Consider the following 21,888-nt stretch of genomic DNA (forward strand, 5'->3'; position numbering starts at 1 on the left):
GGTTGCTGTTGTGGAAGCAGACAAACTGTGTGTGTTTGGTGTGTGCGTGTGTGTGTTTGGTGTGTGTGTGTGTGTGTGTGCGTGTGTGTGTTTGGTGTGTTTGTGTGTGTGTGTGTTTGGTATGTGTGTGTGTGTGTGTGTGTGTGTGTGTGTGTTTGGTGTGTTTGAGCGAACTGACAGAAGGAAAAGTGCGTGTGAGAGACAGAGAGAGAATGGATCATAGAGCAGAGATAAAAAATAAATAAAAAATAGCATCTCACTGAGACTTCTTAAAAAAAGAAGTTGCTTTATTTATTTCTGCTCTTCCTCTGGAAGTACAAACGGAGAGTTTGAAGGCTTGATGTGGGAGGTGACGAGGTTGGGGTGCATAGTGAGCGAGAGAGAGAGAGAGAGAGGAAGGAGGGGAGAAGTAAATGCTGCCTCTCCCTTTCTCCCTCTCCTCTCTTTTCCCTCAGTGTCTCACTTCTCTCGTTGCTTCGTTCAGCAGAATTTCCGAGAGCTGAAGAAGAAGAGGGAGGAAAGAGAAGAGAAGAGCGAAGAAGGTTTAAAGAAGGGAACGACTGAGGTGTGGGACTAAACCTGAGCAACTAAGTGCTGCATTTTAAAGGTAAAGAACAATTGGAGGAAGAGAAGAAGACCAGACAGAGGATAGGAAGAAGAGAGAAGGGAGAGGAGGAAGAGGAGGGATTTTTGAGAAAGCAAGAGAGCCACTGTGAAAGAGAAGAGAGGAAGAAAGAAGTCAGTGCAGAGTGCAGAAAGTTATCCAGATTCCCCGAAAGAGCAAAAAGAGGAGAGCAGAATCTACAGCCGACACATAAACCTTGGTCAGCCATCCATCATCCGGGATGGACAAAGTGGAGCGAGTGATGAAGATGGTGAAGAGGATGTCGCCGAGAAAGAAGAGGAGAGAAGGAGGAGGAGTGAAAGGAGGAGGGCCAGGAGAGCTGGAGAGCCCGGACACCCTGTGCGACGAACTCTGCCGCTTCAGCCTCTGCATTGGCGGTGAGAGGTCGCGACACTGTGTGTGCGTGTGTGTGTGTGTGTGTGTGTGTGTGTGTCTGCGTTTCAAAGATATAGATATAGGTATGCATTGCTTCTGAAAGACATGAAGTGGCAGTGTGTGTGTGTGTTTCTATGTTTACAGGACATATGTTGCATGCATGCCAAGACAAATGTACTGTACAATCTTTTTCCCATTTGATCAGCAAGGCACGTGTGTGTGTGTGTGTGTGTGTGTGTGTGTCTGTGTGTATCTTCATGTACTTTGCTCTTTGAGCTCTTTTGGTTTGATGGAACCAAAGATGCTCTCTAAGTAAAGATGGCTCATTACAAGCGGAGAGAATGGTATGAAACATCTGCTAAGTGGGCATGGTCTAATGTATACATATATATTATTTTTCTAACATATAGCTAACAAACACATTTAGCATTGTGGATATTAGTTAGCTAGGGCGTTTCCATTGGTTGATATTAGCTTACAATTAAAAGAGATTGTGGCTGAAAATCAGACAAATTAATTTTCTCCTGATTTGTCCGTCTGAACGTTTGGAAGACATGCGGCTTGTGAGAAATGGGTCCAATATTTACATTTCTGATTATGGGCCGAAAGAATCGATCATAATCTGTCCTCACGTTCACTTCTCCAGTTGGACTTGATCGACTTGGACCTGCTGCTATTCTCTTAAAGAGAACCCCACATGGCACAGATACAGGATGCATCTCAGTAAACCATCTCTGGTGGAACTCACACTGCAACATTGTCTGTATGTATTTATTATATCTGCACACATGTATATATTCCTATGTGTTGTTGGTCTTATCAGCTGATCATTTTGGTCTTTAACTTTAGCAAAGACACAAACAACGTGACATTCTTAGCCTGGTCAGACACTTTTATACATATCTAAAGTACAAACCATCCTTCCTCCTTGTCGGTTATTTAGAAAGCTATGCAGGTGATGTTAGCCCTTTCACCCACTGTTCATACTTCTCACTGGCTGTTAAAGACATTCGGACGTCTTATCTATGAAAACACGACAACTACTTTCAGTAAGCCTCTTGGTATTATCGACCAACTGCACTGTATCGCCAGTAACTTACAACATGCAACTACTTTGCATCAGCAATGACTTGCAAACTTGACAACTGCACCTCATATGAACTTTAGATTTCTTTCTTTAGAAGTAATCTCATTGCTATCAATGCGTACGTCTTGCATATACATGTGATTCTGAGGAGACTGGAGCACACTGGCACTGCTGAGGTTTTAAAGACATGTTTCCTCGTGCAGGGACAGAAAAGTTTGCCTCTCAGTTTTCTTGCGACCATGTTTTGTTGTCTGTTTGCTGCATTGCTGCTCCGACGGCTTAATTAGTTAGTGCTAGCATTTAATTAGCTCCGCGCTGGTTAGTGTTGATGCTACAGTTTGTAGCTCATGTTCTTCAAAGACTCTGGGAAGTGTTGCAAAGAGAGTTCACATTTTTTTGTGAGGTTTATTTTTTAACTCGCTTTGATCGTACACAAGCTCAGTGGAGAGAGCGAGAGGATGAGCGCGGGAGGACACTTAGAGAGATAGGGCGTATACATCAGTAACGTATGTGCGAGAGAGGGAAGAGTCTGTGTTCCTCTCCCTCTCCCATATATCCTTTCATCAAACAATATTTCTAATCGCTCAGCAGAAAACGCAGCAGCCAGACTTCAAACAGCATCAAACAAACCATCCGAGAAACAAACATTGCATTGCAGGCAGGAAAAGGTCACTTTGAAAACAAGAGGGAACGCTAATATATCAAGGCAAAGAATCCCAATATCCTCTGTTTGAATAGACATGTTTCTTCTCACATGACATCTGCTGCATGCTTTCATCTAACATCTTACAGCAACAGGAGATCATACATGCTCAGTAAGACTTGATGGATTGCTTCACCAATACGTAGCATCTGATTTTAACGCAGTATATCAATCATTAACAAGAAGTGGACGTCGTCACTGCGACATCACCCATTGGTGTTTTGGACTACGGTTGTTAAAGGCTTGAGTTTGGCTTTTTGGCCGTCGGCCATCTTTGCAAGTTAAAGTTATTAGTGTTCCAGGCCCTAAAGCAGGGGTGTCAAACATGTGGCCCAGGGGCCAAAACTGGCCCGGCAGAGGGTCCAATCCGGCCCGCAGGATGACTTTTCAAAGTGTAAAGATTAGTTGTTTTGATCATAAAGTAAAATACTGTTCCAGATCCCTGTGACGAAATGTGTTGTGCCTTTGTAGATACACTGTGATCAGTAAGTTGTAACACACATGTGTAAATGTTAAAGTAATACTATTGTTGAAATTGGACCTTTTTTTCTTAAGACATTTCAGGTTGTTCATAATGTTTTGTAAAAAGATCAAATTTGAACATTTTCAGAATGTACTTTTTGTCATACATAACATTTGAACTGGTAAAATGGATCCAGGTTTAAGTCCGAACCACTGTTACCACTGTTGCCAGGAAATGACATTGGCGACCATTTTCACATTTGCTGAGAAAATGAAGAACTGTGAGCCACGCGAGTGAGCGACAAAGAAGTGAAAAACAAACACTCCTTCTCGTACAATAATGTCATGGGTCATTAAGTTGGCCATGAAAGTCATCCTCTGCTCAGACATGAGTGACTCCATAATAGTGCCGCTGAATGTTGGTCCTCCTCTGGGAGCACAGATTGTCTTTGAACTGCACACACACTGCACCTCAGATCCTTGTACAGGTACAGGGTTTCTTGGTCTGCACCAAGGTTTTAGAAAAGGCTTTTATATAACCTATTGTTTTAGGTCAGGGGTGGGGAACCTTTTTCCTATCAACATCCTTCGAGGGCCATACTAATTATTGAACTCATAACCTCTGCTAAAGAATGTAAGACACAGCCCATTCATTTCACCTTTCTTTCAGCGGCTTTGAGGTCTCGAAAGGCGCTGTATAAATTCAATTTATTATTATTATTATTATTTCATTCTGTTTTATCTTTCCATGTTTTCATGTTACGCTCTGCAGAGAGCTGCTTGTTGGGCCAAACTCCACCGAAGAGCCTTAACTTTATCCAAACGCACTCGTCCGTTCAGCTGTAATCATTCAGCGTCCGCACGAACTAGGCACACTGGCCTTTTACTTCCACAAAGAAATCATCGTTCGTCCATTTCTCCTGGAAAGTGTGACATTCCTCCGCATCCAGTTTTCTCTGTTTTACACTCGCCACGCTGCGTTCACAAGTTTCTTCACTTGATGTGACCACGTGATGACACGTTCTGCTCGTGTTGTGTTCAAGGACCCTGACCTTGGCCAGGAAAAGTCAGTTGCCCGTTTTATTCTATTGCTGACTAGATTATTTGAGTTGATTTTTTGCGTGTGTTTATGAATTACCTCGAGGGCCGGATCAAATGGCCGTGTACGGCCCGGGGGCCGCAGGTTCCCCACCCCTACTTTAGGTGAACACTTTCTGGATCAGAATAGTGAAAGCACCCTCATTAGTTGTGAGTACTGTGAACATGTATGGCATCCCAAAGTGGGCTGTTGTTTTAAAAACATTTCCACCCTGACCAACATAAAGTAACAGCGCGAGAACACTTTTAATACCTGGAATATTGGCATTGACATGTAAAGAAGAGGATGAGAAATGTGACTAGTCTTTGGCGATTAGACCCCATTGTGATATCATGTATTTAAGGGGGACGTGACATAGAATAGGAAACCTCCCCGTGGGATCGACACACTGCTGGTGATGAGATGAAGAGAAATGCTAAAGGTCTGGATATCTCTTTCCAAGTCCTATCAATCAAAGAAACACCTTTGACAGTACAATCCAATGTTCCTCGTTAACTGCAGGTATTATGACTCTTTCCTCCCAAACTAAGTGCAGTAATTGATGGATAGTGATAAGCACAACCTACAGAAAAGCATGGAGCACTTTGTCTATTGTCTCTGAACAATGGAGGTGTGTGTGTGTGTGTGTGTGTGTGTGTGTGTGTGTGTGTGTGTGTGTGTGTGTGTGTAAGGGTTGGATGTGTGTTAGGTGGGGAATAAAGAGGGCAATTACCGTAAAGAGTGAGATATGGGAAAATGTTAACCTTGCCTTTATGATTTCATTTTCTGTCAAAATGTCTCTGTGACACAAATGAATGGAAGAAATCTATCAACCATCATTCTGTGTGACGTTTAAACGAGCAGAGTGGAAGTGCCCTGCAGCAGAAACTCTAATTTGTATCAGGCGACGTGCTTGAGAGTCAGAGTAAGGCACAGGTAGAAAATAATCACTCTATATGCTGACACGGGATTCTTCAACTTTCAACACTTCACATTCGAGAAAAAAACTATTTTTGGATCTTGGTAACTTAAAAAAGGTGTATACATCATTTGAAAAGGGTGTCCAAAAGGTAATGTTGGGTTGTAATGATACTTTCTATAAAGACAATACTTTACAAAGGTATTACAATGTTTAACAAACCATAAATAAGTGTATTTTTTGGATAAATCTTGTTCTATCTTTAGCCAGTTATGGAGGTAAGTGGCAGCAGATATACTGCTAATTCCTCCGTATGAAAGCCAAAAACAGATTGTTGCTTCATAAATGAGATTTAATTTCCAATCAGTATGTATGTAGAAATCTAGAGGCAAAAATAGAACATGAAACAAAATGTAATCAAATTAAACAATGCTTTGTTTTACCGGTCGTCCACTTTACCTCTGTTGTACAACTGATTATGATCCTATAGATCAGGTGTGTGTGTGTGTGTGTGTGTGTGTGTGTGTGTGTGTGTGTGTGTGTGTGTGTGTGAGTGTGTGTGTGTGAGCAAACGATTGTGTCAAACGCTGCCAGATTAGTTTTTTTAACGTGTGTTCTGGAAACTAAATATACCCCAAAGCTGCTGAGCCTCTGCTTTATTTCCATTCGAGCCAATTTCCATCTCAAATCTGCATCTTATAATCACGCCTCGTGCACTGGAATTATTAGTTCCACGGTGAACCTGCAGCTGAACGTCTGCAGCAGCTGACAGATAATGCAAACGAGATGGGATTGTGCAATCAAGGCGGGAATATATCATCAGCCGGAAGCCAAATCCTGCACCAACAGTCAAAGCTTCACCTTATACCGGAGCTGCAGACAAAACAAACCCTGCAGTACATTTCAGAGTTCAGGCTGCTGCAAGAAGACATTTCACTGGCAGCCATGACCTTTTCATGTAACCTCTGAGATATCCTTCAGCATAACAAACAGAGAGAGTAAAGGGTGTTGCTTTAGTTCTACATAAATCACCGATATAGACTGCAGAGGACAGAGAACAACCATTATTTGACCAAGTGATGTCATTTTAGACCTGAAAAAATTCACAGGAAGCAACAAATGACGACCTAAGGAAAATAATTCAGACTGTAAGCCGGTGCTCCATCAAGACAAAGTTGGACAAATAATGTTTAAATGCATTTTATGTTGAGTTTCAGTGGATTCCGTCACCGACCAGCTGAATTAGCTTGAGCCTGTTCCATGAGTTTGATTGATGCCATTTACTTTATCATTTACACGTTCCTAACTAAACTATAAATAAAGAGATGGCACGACTCAAAGCCGTCATTTTGTAACGATTTTGGAAGAAAGCACAGAGAAAATGCTTTTCTGCAAATGGGGGTGAGAGGAAAATAATAGGACTTGTTGAGATCACAGTTTATTGACAAGGTAATCTTGTAAAAGGAAAAGAAACTTGGTTTGTTAATACATGATACCCCCACTGTTAAATAAGGATTAACAGCTGCACTCATTATGTTGTGCATTGATTTATGAAAGCACACAGTCCTCACAAAGCAGAGCCTGCAGCCTGCAGGGGAGCTCTATACTCTTTACTGACAAAAGAATGGCTTTTAACTTCTTCAAGAGAATATAAGATGTGGCATGTGTTGCATTTGATTGCACCACCCCACTGCAGCAGTGGAAACATTACCTTGCTGCTGTATTCTACCCAACAACATCGCACTAAGAGAACCGAGGCTAATATGAGGTAACAAGGGTCAAAGGCGAACCTGAAGGTTCCACCGATCCTCACACTCCTATGAAGCAGTTTCAGTATTTTACATCCTTGTCCAGTTTCCTGTATTTGTAACAGGTATGCTCTGCTTGTTTAACTATCTCTTTAAAAACTGTTTTCAAAGAGATACAATGATAACTTACAAGGACATCATTATTATCCACAAGACAAATGGCTCTGCATGTTTTCTGATGTGTTTCCTGCACCTATAACCACATTGGCAGCAAACGACCATTATTTCCATCCAGAATGTGTTAACAAATAATGAGCCTGGCAGATGAACTCGGGGATGACATTGCTATCACTGCTACCATAGACAAAAGAAATGATTGTCCTGGCCTGTTAACGACTGAAGTGTGTGAAAGACTTTAACTGGAAAGAATATGTGAAGCAGACATGTTTAAATCAGCACATGGAGAGCTGCTCACGGCGGCTGAAGAGGCTGAACAACATCCACAACCAGCTAAATGTCCACATCAGTGCAACAGAGAGGGGAGGTCATTGAGTAGGTCAGTAAACAGATCACAGAACAGGCATCAAACAGGGCAGGTAATGAAACGTGACATTAGAAACCTGCTGCAACACAACATCATGCTGCTGACGGCTGCACGCCGCCTGAGGTCAACATACACATCTGTACTGTCCGTGCACTACTGTGACCCGCAGTTTCCTTTCAACACTCAAAATCAATACATGCACGTGATTTCACTTTATTCTTTGCACATCGTAAAGCATGTTAACATAGCCAGCGTGCATGTCAGATTACACCAGGGCGGGGCCAAGATCTACACGTGTTCACTGTATAACTTTAAGAAGTAGAGCACTCGCTTTCTTAGAAATGAAAAGTTAATTTTTCTGCTCACTGAAATGTCACTGTGCAGTATGATCAGTTGCTTATGGTGTGAAGTGCTGCAGGTAAAAGTGATTGATACCTGACAGTTATCGCTCAGTTATCTTGAAAACTTCACAGCTGAGAGAAATGAAAACCTTCGTATTTCTTCTTCTCAGCGCAGTGACACTGATTCCACTCTGTGTTCAGACGTGTTCATTATGCATGAGTGTCTTCTCCTACATGAAGTGCATGAAAGAATATGCTTTATTTAATGTATGAATATATTGAAGCACCGAGGTTCTACAATCAACTAGATGTTAATATGAGGTTGGTGGCATTTGTATGTGTAGCAAGTGAGGAATATGCACACTGAGAATATCACATGCTAATGTTAAGTATTTGCTTAATTCCTCTGAACAAGGAACAAGGAGTAGCACACCAGTACAATGATTTGCTTGCTTCCTGGAATAGGAATGTTTGTGTCTGCTCCTCTACTGTCTCTCTCTCTCTCTCTCTCTCTCTCTCTCTCTCTCTCTCTCTCTCTCTCTCTCTCTCTCTCTCCTTTTGCACACGCTGCACAAACTGTCTATCTCCTGAAAGACTGACCTACATGTCACAATACTGTCTTCTTGTTACCTGACACTGTGGCGGGAATACACACTTAGGACTCGGAGACAGAAGGGTCACAAGGAAAGTCTTTACTTGCAGACTTTGGTACTCAGGTGATGAGTCAGGGAGGCAGAAGCTAGGGGCAGGTAACACGAGGGATAATCGCTGGAGGTTCAAAGATGAACTGCCGAGGAGACATATAGAGGAGGAGTAAATACTCAGGTAGGGACACACAGGTGAGATTAGGGAGAGGCTGGATGACGAGGTGGGAAACACACAAAGGCAGGAAGTGCCGACTCTGAAACGAGAGGAGAGTAACAGAAAGTAAAACAGGAAGTACTGAATGAAAACAGAACTTAACAAACTGGAGAGGACCTCACAGAGAAGAGACGTGCAGTAGTGTGTGGAGGAGGCTGCATCTTTGGTGTTTTAGTGGTTTAATTTAAATTTTAGTGGTTTAATTTTTCGGGGCTATTTTCTGCAGCTGGCGTGACCCAGTTTTGCCTCAGGGATCAACAAAGCTCATTATATCTTCTTACTTATCTTATTGGCTACATATGTAACACGACTCATAGTAGTGTTATCACGGCACCGATGATAAGAGGGCTCACAATGTGTAAGGAAAGTGCTAAAAAAGATGCAAACTTGATTTCTTCTGTGTGATAATTGATGTTGTCGTGCGAGGTGGCCGATACCCTCTGGATCTGTTGAGCTATGTCACTGTACTAAATCCTTAAAGACTTAGCAGAGACACTGGTAACTCATGCATTATAGAGATTTTGATCCTGCTAATATGTTGGAACGTTTACATTATTCAAGATACATGAGTTTGTTATAATCTGCTTGATGTTGTGAGTGAAGCCAAAGACTCCTTTCATACTATGGCCGTAAGAGTGTAACGAAACCAACCTATTGTAATCCTATTCTGCAAGACCTCCTGTAAACTAATGCACTTTGTCTAATTCAAGCAAATCCAATCTGCCCAGTGTCTGACTCAGGCCGTCTGAGTGCACCAGCTGCATGCAGAACGTCTTCTTGCATGAAGACCTAACGTACTAACCCAACCTACCGAAACTGAAACCAAGCACGCGTGACAATTCTAACCTGAATTGTGTCTTTTTGGTAAAACAAAATGTCTATTTCATGTCAAAACAAGTTCCAAAAATTGCACCGCACTGCCTGATATGCATAAACACAACTTCAGTTTTCACGCGCCAATGCCCCTTGGGACAAAAGATTTTACTCTCTTCAAGAATGGCACTTTAAGTGGTGCTGAGCTGCTGCAGAGAACAGAGGGTGTTGGTATCAAGTTGTGACAGAAGCTTTTTACTTCTGCTACATGCATGTAGTAGCTCCTTTGTGCAAAACTAGACAGCAATGACCAGATGGTTAGACATACGTTTGCTAAGACAAAACTGTATTGTTGAGTTTGTATAAGAAGTCCTGAAGCAGATTCTCTGTGGTCTTAAAGGTTCACTGATAGTAAAGGTGTCATTTATGTTAATCCTGTGTTTGTTAGCCTCTTAATCTCCTGGCATATGCGTTACAGTGTCTTTTGCAACATCCGCTCCAGGTTCCTACAGTAGATGTTGACACGAGCGATACGTCATATCTTGTGGATATGATGTTAAACGTCTCAGTGGTTTTAAAATCCTCTCAGTATTCAACCCTGAATATGAGATGTTACGGCTGCTGCATCTGTGTGTGCGCTCATGATACACATTTAGCAGCTAAATGTAGGTGTTAAAGTCTCCTTCTCTTTCACTCTCATCTCTCCACCCCCAGTCCTCCTTCTATCATGCTCCTTTGCTCGCTGTCTCTAACTCCTGTCTCTCTGCTTCTCCTCCTGCTCTCTCTGTCACCCTCTCTCCCTCACATACTTTGCCCTCAATCTCTCCCCCTCTCTCTCTGAGAGATACTACAGTTGTGTGTGGGTGGATGTTTCATTCCTTCTAACCTGCTATCACTGAGTGCTGTTGCAGCTGCTTTGTTTTGTCTTCATTTGCCTTTAAATGTGTGTGAAGCACTTTTGCAAAGCAATGCAATGATTGATGAATGAAGCACATTGAAAACACAGTAAAGAAAACTAAATCGTCACTTTCATTTGACATGTGTGGAGAATGTTTTTATTCTGCCAGCAGCAGTTAGTGTTAGTTACAGTTTAACCCTCATTGTACATCCATAGACTCATGATCGTCTTGTATCTATACTCCAAACACATTTGTTGGACCATTAATTAAGGACCGCAGTCGTTTGTGTTCATGTGAAGATTTCTAGATGAATTACTGTGAAGTACTTTCTTTGGGGATTTCCTGTCGTTCTTTCACTGGTGGAAACGTTACGTGCCACAGATGTAATCAGCTTCCGTCCACAAAACTGAGTGCTGACATTTACAGGCTCCATTAGCTTCCATATGTCATTTTTGGACAATTTGGGGCAAAACGAGACGACCTTGTTGCTAACCCGTCGGTCCAGGCTCCGTCCTCTCTATACAACCCCCTTTGTGAATAAAGAATGTTATCTGTGATGTGCAAAGGCATGAGCAGTGTGATGTCGTTATCTGCACCTTTCATGGTGAAGGTTGGGCAAACAAAGTGTGTGACGTGGGAGGCCGCAGTTTGAGTTTTCCCTTACTATGTCATATGAATTGTTTTTGTTTTATTTGTGCCTCCAAAGTGACGTTAAATGTGGTCTCCGGAGACGGATTGGCTGGCTGGTTAGCTTGGTAGCTTCTTCTAATCCAGAGCGGCGAGGAGTGATGCAGAGGGACGTTTAGAGCCAGGTGCTACCCCTGCCCACCAGCCCAATGTTCGGCTCGTTTTCTGTAACCAGTGCAGCAATAAAGCTTTGCGATTTAGCAAGCTCAATGAGCCGAACAAAGGTGTCAATCATCGGGTGATTGCAACGCTGTGACAAGAGTTTTATACATTTGCTCTTGCTCTCTGTGCTTCGTAACGTTACTACTCGTTAAGTCGTTATTGCAAAACGTCTCCTCAGTGAGTCTGTGACTTGCAGCAAGTCGCTTTATACAAAAGTTAGCCCATTGCAGTCGAAGCACATAATGGCAACGGGAAACATAAAAATGGCCGTCTCTGACTATCTGGCTATGTTGATTTGAATGGGAATGTCTGTTCTACCCCTATTATATATGTATGGGGTGTTATACAATGACATATGGGAATGGTGAATGGTTATCCCTACTGATGATCTAATGTGCAGCTTGTATGGTGTGTGTGTGTGTGTGTGTGTGTGTGAATGCTGACATGTGTTGTAACGCTTTGAGTGATCGCAAAGATTGGAAAAGTGCTATATAAATGCAGTCCATTTATCTGGAGAAGCTATGTAGAGAATGGTGTCTCTGGAAGTATTTTCAGGAATGACAACCTAATCTAAATCAACTGCAGTAAAACAATCCCAAAGGACAGTCTGCAGAGATGACTGCCGACATCGTTACAGCCAGACTCCTGAAGGGACACCATGAGGTGAAATGCCTTTTCAGTATTAGGTTTGAGGAATGAATCGACTCTGAACACCAGAGGAGGCAAATTGCAGCGGAGAGTGCATCCATCATGAGTCCATCATGCTTAGCCTGAGCTATAGACTGATGTGTTTGTGTAACATTTCTAATCTCATGGGATTGGTAGGTTTCTAACACTCAACTCTACTCTCTCTTACTTTCCAGTCCGTGTTTCTGTTTACAAAGTCTGAATTGCTTAGATTTGAAAGTGTGAATGCAAATGTGCAGCACAGATACGAAGAGCAGTGAGAAGAATTTCAACTGGGTTATTGTAGCGAAATGCAAACTGTTGAGTTATTGCTCTGCCACAATGTTTGCACATGCATTCTCTCCAGGGATAGAAAAACATGGCTGCTATGTGATGTAATCGACATCACCAGTGGCCGTCTCCGGTGAATGTTGCTCAGCTGCATTTTCCCTTTGATACAACCTCTTGGCTGTCGGATAGAATTGCCACTTGTCTGGATGGGTACTTGACGAGGCTGATACACACTTCAGAGGTTGACCGGTGATTGCCGGCAGCTCACGAGGACAAAGAGCAGCTATCTGCTTATAACAAGTCCGGCCAACTCGGCAGGCTCTGACAACACAATTGGCAATTTGCTTCCACTCTGAAAAGTCTGGGTCAAAGGGGTCGATTGGCTGGCAGACACCCGTGATGGAATCAAGATAACCAAGCCATGCGCTACTCAGGGACTCCTGTGGGCATGAGAATTAACAACCAGACCATATTAGATCAATACCCGTAAGCGTTATATCACTGAAAACATTTAGGGACCAGATCTGATGCCTGTAATTCAATCCAAGTGTTTTAATTACAGCCTTTGGGGGCTTTTAAAAGCACAAGTCACCAGAGAACAAATTGTTTGTTGCGCACGTTTTGATAAATTGAAGATCTGCCAGATTCTGCTTTCCTTAATAGAGTCTGACCTCTCTCATTTGATCTGTCAGCAAAATTGGCAATTTGCTTCTCGTCTGAGGCATCTGACTGCAGAGGTCGATTCATTTCACCTCCTGTGCAGGAGCCGATGGAGTCGAGCCGATGGAGTCGAGCCGATGGAGTCGAGCCGATGGAGTCGAGCCGGTGGAGTCGAGCCGATGGAGTCGAGCCGATGGAGTCGAGCCGGTTGGAGTCGAGCCATGTGCACGTCGAGTTTAGTGACTGAGAAGGAAAGTGCTGCTGTAGATTACAGCCTGCACAACTGAGAGTGTCTTTATTGCAACTAGATGATTATCTTTCTTAAACATATTTAAATGACAGGATAAGTTGTGTGTCAGTACTTTCCAGAATAAATTCTATAATCGTTAAAAGTCATGATTTGGATGTCACAGCTGATCAGACCAAGTTGTGCCGCGTTCCAATCTGGGTCATTATAATGAAATCATATTTTGTGTTTAATGTTTGCATTTAATAGTTTTACATCTCTCTGGAGAATAGTGTGTGTGTGTGTGTGTGTGTGTGTGTGTGTGTGTGTGTGTGTGTGTGGCTCAGTATCCTCCTCAGGCTGATAATCTCCATGTAAATGCAGTTCATGTGGCAGTTCTTTCGAACCTTGTATTCTCTTTTCCTCTCAGTTGTTGAATGTGCTCTTTTCTAAATGTCAATACTAAACAGAAATATGTTTTAATTTGTGGGCCATTAAGTCGTTTCCTAAGTTTCAGTAATATCACGGTCTGTTGTGTTAAGAAGTTTTAGTTGCCTAAAGCAAACCAAACAGCAGCCTTCATGCTCTGCAGCTTCTCCAAGTCGATTCAAATCCTCATCGAATCCATTGACAAAATGTTTTTTAGAAATACGCTGATACTGCGAGAAAGACCAAATTAAGTCACAGTGTGCACCTTGAGCTACATCACTAGTCCTCCTCTCACACCACCTGTGTCTGCCCCCCCCCCACCTGTCAGTCATCTTGGTAAACTGTACAATTTCCCTTTGAGCTGACAATAGCGGGGTTTGAATACAGGGCCAGGGATCGTCACTTATCGCTTCATTCATCATTTTCATGTTGTATATGTTGTAACTCTTAACGGTTTTAAGTCTTTCACATACAATCAAACACTTACTGCAGATTCCTGACATGCCAGCCTGAACAAGCAGGACAAAAACAGCAGTTACAGCCGAACACTGGAGGAACATGAGTATTTAACACTCACCTGACAGATAGAGATGGAGAGGTGGAGGACACAAGAGCCCGGTGCCAAAGAAATGCTTACGTTGACACAATCACAGTCTTCTTTTGTCCTGTTGTTCATTCTCTAGCTGCCTTTCACAGACCTGTACACTCATGCACACACACACACACACACACACACACACACACACACCAGATATTGACACACATTTCAGTGCAGAGACTCCACACCTACTCACACACAGGAAGTCTTTCCATGGCTAAATGTGGAAACGGAGATTGTGTAAAGACAAAGTTCAGCGGGATGGAAAGAGGAGACATGATTTGGGAACATCTTCTACTGTTTAATCCTTGATCTTCCAGGGGGCAGCGTGGAGGTGGGAGGTGTCTGCCAAAGGTGGGAAGAGGAGAATGAAATAATAATTCTCCGTCTCTCCCTCGCTGTCTCGTTCTCCTTGATGCTATTTGGAGCACGAGGAACATCATGTGTTCTGCAGGAGCCTTTACATCTGCTCCTGCTGTCATTGGCAAGGAAACTTGTGCTTCGTGCATCACTCAACTTCCTCATATGTATCTGGATTCATACTTTTTTTCGGTGGGGATTGACAACATTTGTGCAACTTTGGGAAAGTTGGGAAGAAAAAAATATATGTTATAAAATATAACAAATATTAATGTGTTTATCCTGACTGTTAAGAACAAGATACATCCAAGGTAGTCTGCATTCACTGATCTATGTTGGTGGCAATCGCATAAGTAAGTTGAACGTTATTGACGCATGAAGCTCCTGAAAGTTGCGGAAGGACTTGACTTTGTTGAGGACATGACATCAGAGGACTCTCACTTTTGTCTCTGCATATATAATGTAAAATCCTGAAATATTGTTCTGTTTTTGTCTTGAAAAGTTCCCATATCATATATTTAACTATATATTAATGTGTCAAACAAATGGGCAGGAAGTTTGGGAAGTATGTGACATTGTTCAGAACACTTTTAGAAATAATTTACTATTGTGAAGAATTGAAACAGGTGAAAAAAATAATATTTGAATATCCTGCATGTGTATTATATCCTATGAAGAACCATTTAACTGGAAAGAGCAAGTACACTGACTGTGATCAAAGTAAGGCAATATAAGACTATATATATATAATATAAGACTACTGCAGCATGAATGTATAACAGTCTTTATAGTATATTATTAGAGATTCTAAGAACCACACTAAATAACACACAGAAAACATTATTCTCAAACACATGTCTTCATGTGTCTTTCTGTCCCTCAAAATTCTCGCCATGTGTCATATGATCTGTCTCTGTCTCGGGTTATATTATCCAGAATGTAATGTTTCATTGATTTCATTGATTTCACATGACTCATGACTCATGACTCATGACACATGACTCACAAGCAGCACTTTTGAAAAATGCTCATATCAGTCTGGAAATGTACTTCCAGTTCAGCGAAACTGATCTATGTCACCACCACATTCAAAATCTAATCAAATATAAGTTCATCAAAATACGTCTCCACTTACTGGACAATTTATTCAAGAAAAGGCCGTTTGAATCCTCGCTCGAAGTACATCATTGATCATCTTTAAAATGTGCTTCCAGGCTCTGAATGTGTGATTTTTTGCCAACAAAATGACTTGAATTATGGCTCTTAAAATGGACCATTATGTGGCCAAAGCTACTACTATTCATCAATTTTAACACAGTGATTTATTCTCAGCGCTGACACAAAGTGAGGTGTGAAAAAGAAGAATTTAAAGAATGAAGGGGAGGAGAGAAGACTGTCGGCTGGAGAAGAGCAGATTATTTCTGGATAGGAGGAGCGTGGGAGGGGAAAGGCAGAGAAGAACAGTTCTGTCATTGCCTCTCTTCATCTCTTTACTCCATCAAGGAGAGGATTTGAATGGAGCGCGGGTGGCACAAATAGCATGGATTGTTTAATGGATGCATTCGCCATACAAATTATGAAACTTGAGAGAATAATTAAATGTTGAAATGGGAGTTGGATGGCTCGCCATGTGTGCCGTCAAAATTAAGGAAAATGTGCCCTGCAGCAGTTCCTCTCATGTGGAAGCCTGCTGGTGCCGGCTGTGCGCCCCTGGGAGTCTCGCTTTTACATTTATGATTTCTTTATCGGGTTTCTTTTTTAGTGAATAGGGCACACTGTTACACTGAGCACTCAATGTGACACCAGAAGTTCACTTTTATTCCAGCAGTCAAACTCTTGAAATGTGGTTTTCAAAAGTCTCCTCAACGAGCACGTCACGTATACGTTCAGCATGAAGCTGCAGCAGTGTAGTCCAGTCGTCTTTAAAGCTTGTGACACAGAACTTTAGAGCACAACAGTCATTATTTATACAACACTTGGTTGCAGTTAGGAACAATAGTACGCAAACCTTCTGCTGTTGGTGAAACATGTCGATCCATCCAAGCTCCCGCAGCAGAATAATGATTTCTATAACTGCAGCTTTTCTACTGAATGCATGTAAAGTACAGCTTTTCATGCATTAGTGCAGTGGTTCCCAAAGTGGGGGGAGAGCTATTGCAGGGGGGGCGCAGCAAGGCTTGAGCCCTGCTAGCATAACATGGACAAGTTTGTGACAGGGGGGGCTCGAAAATATTCTTATCAACAAAAGGGGGGCCCTGCTGAAAAAGTTTGGGGACCACTGCAATTGTTAGTCAATTGTTTGTTAGTTGATTTAGCAAAACCTTTGGATGCTGCTGATAAGAAAAACAAAACCAGTTATTTAAAGTTATTTAAGCTCCTCAGCTTTAGCCCGATGAAAACACGCCCATAAGACAAAGTTTGGACATACAGTGGCTTTAGGGATTGTGAAAGCTGAAGACCTTTATTGTATTTCTTCTATATGCCATCTTCCATCTTCCAAGTTTTATCTTGAACCACCGATTATACCGTATTCATTAAAATGTCATTGTGCTCACCAAAGTCCAACAGGGCGCAACATATGAGCAGTCAGAAGATGAATCCGGTGGTAAAGAAGTCAGAGGTTGAACCAGACTAAATCTAAAACTCTTTACCTAGTGGTGAAGCTGAAGGTGCTGTAGAAATAGTCCCTCACTGCACAGTAAGTGGGCTCAACCACAGTGACTGTGTTATCAAAGGTGCAGCAGGAAATTGGTCTGTAAACTGTGATGGATGTGTCCAACAGAGAGTCTGTGTAACAGTTTTATCACTTGCCTTTGTCTTCAGTTCCAAATAAATCTGGCCAACCTGGGATTTGTTAACGGCCTGTCTTGTCCGTCCGATCCTGTTTCTTGAACGATTGTTAGTAAATGTTCTTTGTTCTGAGGCCTCAGCTATTATCTTTCTTTATGGAGTCGAGTGATATCCAAACTGAAAGCTAAAGCTGTGAAAGAATAAAATAAAAAGAAAGGTTGTCCTTTCAGTCTAAAGTTGAAATACAGGACGAGCAACTACATAACTGAAGCATGGATATATATATATATATATATATATATATATATATATATATATATATATATATATATATATACATGTGATATATATACATGTGATATATATATATATATATATATATATATATATATATATATATATATATATATATACACATGTCTAAATTGTGTTTTCCTTGTTTTCAGTCTTCAGTTATTTATTTCCTGTTTTATTTTGGTAAACTCACCCTTGTCTCTCGTTTCAGACACTTCACTTCCTGCCCTCGTGTGTATCCCACCTATGTGATTAACTGCCCCGCCCTGATCAGTTTATGTCCCTCATCACCTGTCCCTCATCACCTGTCCCTCATCACCTGTCCCTCATCACCTGTCTCTCATCACCTGTCCCTATCACCTGTCTTTCATCACCTGTCTCTCATCATCTGTCTCTCATCACCTGTCCCTATCACCTGTCTCTAATCACCTGTCCCTATCACCTGTCCTTATCATCTGTCCCTCATCACCTGTCTCTCATCACCTGTCCCTCATCACCTGTCTCTCACCAACTGTCCTTCATCACCTGTCTCTCATCACCTGTCTATCATCACCTGTCCTTCATCGCCTGTCTCTCATCACCTGTCCCTCATCACCTGTCTCTCATCACCTGTCTATCATCTCCTGTCCCTCATCACCTGTCTCTCACCACTGTCCTTCATCCTGTCTCTCATCACCTGTCTCTCATCACCTGTCTCTCATCACCTGTCTCTCATCACCTGTCTTTCATCACCTGTCTCTCATCACCTGTCCCTCATCACCTGTCTCTCATCACCTGTCTCTCATCACCTGTCTCTCATCACCTGTCTCTCATCACCTGTCTCTCATCACCTGTCCCTCATCATCTGTCTCTCATCACCTGTCCCTCATCATCTGTCTCTCATCACCTGTCCTTCATCACCTGTCTCTCATCACCTGTCCCTCATCACCTGTCTCTCATCACCTGTCCTTCATCACCTGTCTCTCATCACCTGTCACTCATCACCGGTCCCTATCACCTGTCTTTCATCACCTGTCTCTCATCATCTGTCTCTCATCACCTGTCCCTCATCATCTGTCTCTCATCACCTGTCTCTCATCACCTGTCTCTCATCACCTGTCCCTATCAGCTGTCCCTCATCACCTGTCTCTCATCACCTGTCTCTCATCACCTGTCTCTCATCACCGGTCCCTATCACCTGTCTTTCATCACCTGTCTCTCATCATCTGTCTCTCATCACCTGTCCCTCATCATCTGTCTCTCATCACCTGTCTCTCATCACCTGTCTCTCATCACCTGTCCCTCATCACCTGTCCCTCATCACCTGTCTCTCATCACTTGTCCCTCATCACCTGCCCTCCCTTGTGTATTTAGTCTCTGCTCCCTCCCTTGTCTGTTTCAGTCACCGTGCCTTGTTAGTCGAGTGTTTTTGTTTACTGTTAATTTTTGTTCATTCATTTAGTTTAAACCGACTGTTGCATCAGATTGTTGAAAGGAAACTATCACTCTACTACTCTACACTACTCTAACACCTGCATATGATTACTGTACATATTGTGTATTGCCTTTAATTCAACACATGAATATGCCTACAGAATGTACCCAAACAAAAAACTCTTGGAATGTTTCTTTCTATGCTTTTAATGCAAGTCCTGTCTGCGTGCCGAATTTCCCTCATGGGACAAAACGTTTTTAGATTAAGGCCATACTGTGAGGATGGCTGCCGTCCCTCAGCCCAACTGTTTATGAACAGCTCTGCTGGAAGGAAAACAGTTTCAGACTCTGCTGGAAAGTTAAAGCAGAAATGAGGCTGGTGTTATTGTGCACTGGTCGCTGTGGGAACAACACAGCAGCTGCCGTCTAGTTTCTGTGCCATGACAGGCCCGAGGAGGGTGGTGCTTAGTTGTTGCATTGTGGGATTGAAGCAGCAGTGGGTGCTGTTGCTTTGGGTTGCATCAGATTTCTAACAGCAAAGACATGTTTAGAGAAGAGGAGCGATGTTAGGGGGGGGGGTTACAAAGGAAGAAAGATGGAGAGAGGAATAAGGGATGGAGATGTAGAAAGGAAAATGGATGTTAGTAAAGGAGACATAAGAGAGAATGATGTGGCGGTAGAATAAAGGATAAGGAGAGGCGACTGAAGAAGAGAGAGGTAGATAAGGAGATGATCGGGTAGAGGTTCAACAAGGGCGTAGTAAAGAAAATGAGAGGGAGTGGAAGAAATGTCAGACAATAGTGGTAAAGAAAAGACAGCAGGAGTTAATTCAATGAAAGAGAAAGAACTGTAGAGGAAGAAGATATGCACCCATCTAAAGCTATTATTCCAGTTGTATTCATATTGATATTTCCATATTAGCTGCTTGCCTGCACATCTGTGCTCTGGTCACGTTGTCTCCGTGTTTGTGTACGGGTGTAACTCGTATAAGATTGTGTGCACTGTTGGTTTGTTCTGCCTGCGTGATTTAATCCTGCAGCTCGTCTGTGATGTGTTTTGCTTTTGTTGTTGTATTTGTCAAATGGCCCACGATGTTTTGGATTGGGAGTTTAATGTTTAATGTGGTTTTAATTTGTACAATTGATAATATAATATGATAGCGAGACATATTCCTGTTATAGACCTTAACCAGGGTTCACCGAGCTGTTGCACCTCTGACACTGTCGGACCATACCATTTAAAATTGATGCAGCAGAACCAGAGATATTTTATATCCCTGCATTCTTCTTCCTTGTCCAAATCCTGCGCTTACATTACTCCAGCTCGGCATAATGATACCGACTACAATAGTTACTCTTTAGTTTCTTCGCACAGGCTTTGGAGTATCTACAATGTCTTTTCCTGAATCTAACCAAGTAGTTGTGTTTCCTGAACCTAGCCAACGGTTTGAGTTCACAACATTAGGGAGGGGGTCAGAAGACAAATGTTTCCTACTGACAGTCAGTTTCTCCTGTAACTGCGATCTCTTCCTAACCTGCTGTATGTCCACGTAGCTTTTATTCATGGTTAGCTCTTGTAAAAGGCGTACGCGACAGTTTTGGAAGTCAATAGAGGCTTGTGATCAGAACATACTTCCATGTGTCCTTTTGAAAGGCAATTACAAAGAACATATTGTGTCATTGAGTTTTGGAAGATTTGTTTTCTTTGCCACGGTGTCTTTTTTGATACCGCTGGAGGGTGCAGGAGAGGGAGAACTCACACACTCCCCCTCTCCATCTCTCGCTTTCATTCTCCAATCTGTAAACGCAGAGTGCCGAGCAGCTCTGGGATTCCCTCACCTCATATCCACCTACACACACACACACACACACACACACACACACACACACACACACACTGCACGCTTCCTTTCCTGTCCGTTATTCCTCCATTATCGATGAAGTACAATAGATGCACATGAGTTGCATCTTGTTGGCCGTGTTGCACGCTTGCGAAGGACTGTACTGGGGTCTTCTGGAGGTCCTGCTCATACTTGTTCAGTGTTGATCGTATTTGTGTTTAACACACAAACCTTTGGCTTAGAATTAAATCCTTAATAAGATTCAGTATCAGGTGCAGTAACGATATGAAACTACTCGGCATGATTAAACAATGACCAACTTAAATGTCTTTGTGTTGTTTACTTCTAATGAATAATGGAGGTTTTGTTCATAATGTGCCAGAGTGAAAACCTTCTCTGATGGAGAAATAACGAGCCTTGAATTATGCAGAGTGTTTGGAGACGCACAGGAGAAGAGAGTTGATTCCAAAGACGCCAAATAAAGTTAGAGGAAGAGAAAGGAGTTGTAGATATAGAATCATCAGAAAACCTCCAGCAATACCACAAGATTACTTGAGAATTGTGGGTAATGCGTTTGTGTCCAAAACCAATCAGCGTCCTGTAAGGAGCTGCTGTCAGCTACAGGAAGGGTGAAGTGTGTGACGTGACACGGAGAGGCGACTGTTTGTTCAAAACAATGGCGGCTCCTAAATAGCGTGGATGCTGCCGTAGCATCAGTGATATCAGAATCAAAATAAATAAGGGACAACATAAGAGAAAATAAATATGGTAACACAAATCTTTTGAACCAGAATTATTTGTACACAAATACAAGACATATAATACAGCATAAATTCATTATTTTCAGAAGACAAATAAAGAAATATTTAATATAAAGATATTAAATAACAAAAACATTTATTTTTGTTTTTATCAAAACATATGCTTAAGGAACTGTTTCTGATTGGCTTTTTTGACCTTCAGTTCCGTCTGCTTCACATGAATCAGTGAACCTTGTTCTCAATATGCTGCAAATCC

At 42.2% G+C, this 21,888-nt stretch overlaps 1 protein-coding gene across 2 annotated transcripts in view; it reads left to right on the forward strand.

Annotated features, from left to right (window-relative positions):
* The first annotated feature begins 468 nt into the window (after positions 1 to 468).
* grip2b (glutamate receptor interacting protein 2b) overlaps positions 469 to 21,888 on the forward strand; it is a 144,200-nt gene continuing 122,780 nt past the window's right edge. For both annotated transcript variants that reach the window (XM_029431356.1, XM_029431357.1), the window contains exon 1: positions 469 to 1,002. In XM_029431356.1, coding sequence (XP_029287216.1) covers positions 846 to 1,002 — 157 coding nt within the window. In that variant the 5' untranslated portion in view covers positions 469 to 845. The remainder of the gene's footprint in view (positions 1,003 to 21,888) is intronic.

This window comes from Cottoperca gobio, chromosome 5 (assembly GCF_900634415.1).
Source record: "Cottoperca gobio chromosome 5, fCotGob3.1, whole genome shotgun sequence".
Taxonomy (NCBI): Eukaryota; Metazoa; Chordata; class Actinopteri; order Perciformes; family Bovichtidae; genus Cottoperca; species Cottoperca gobio.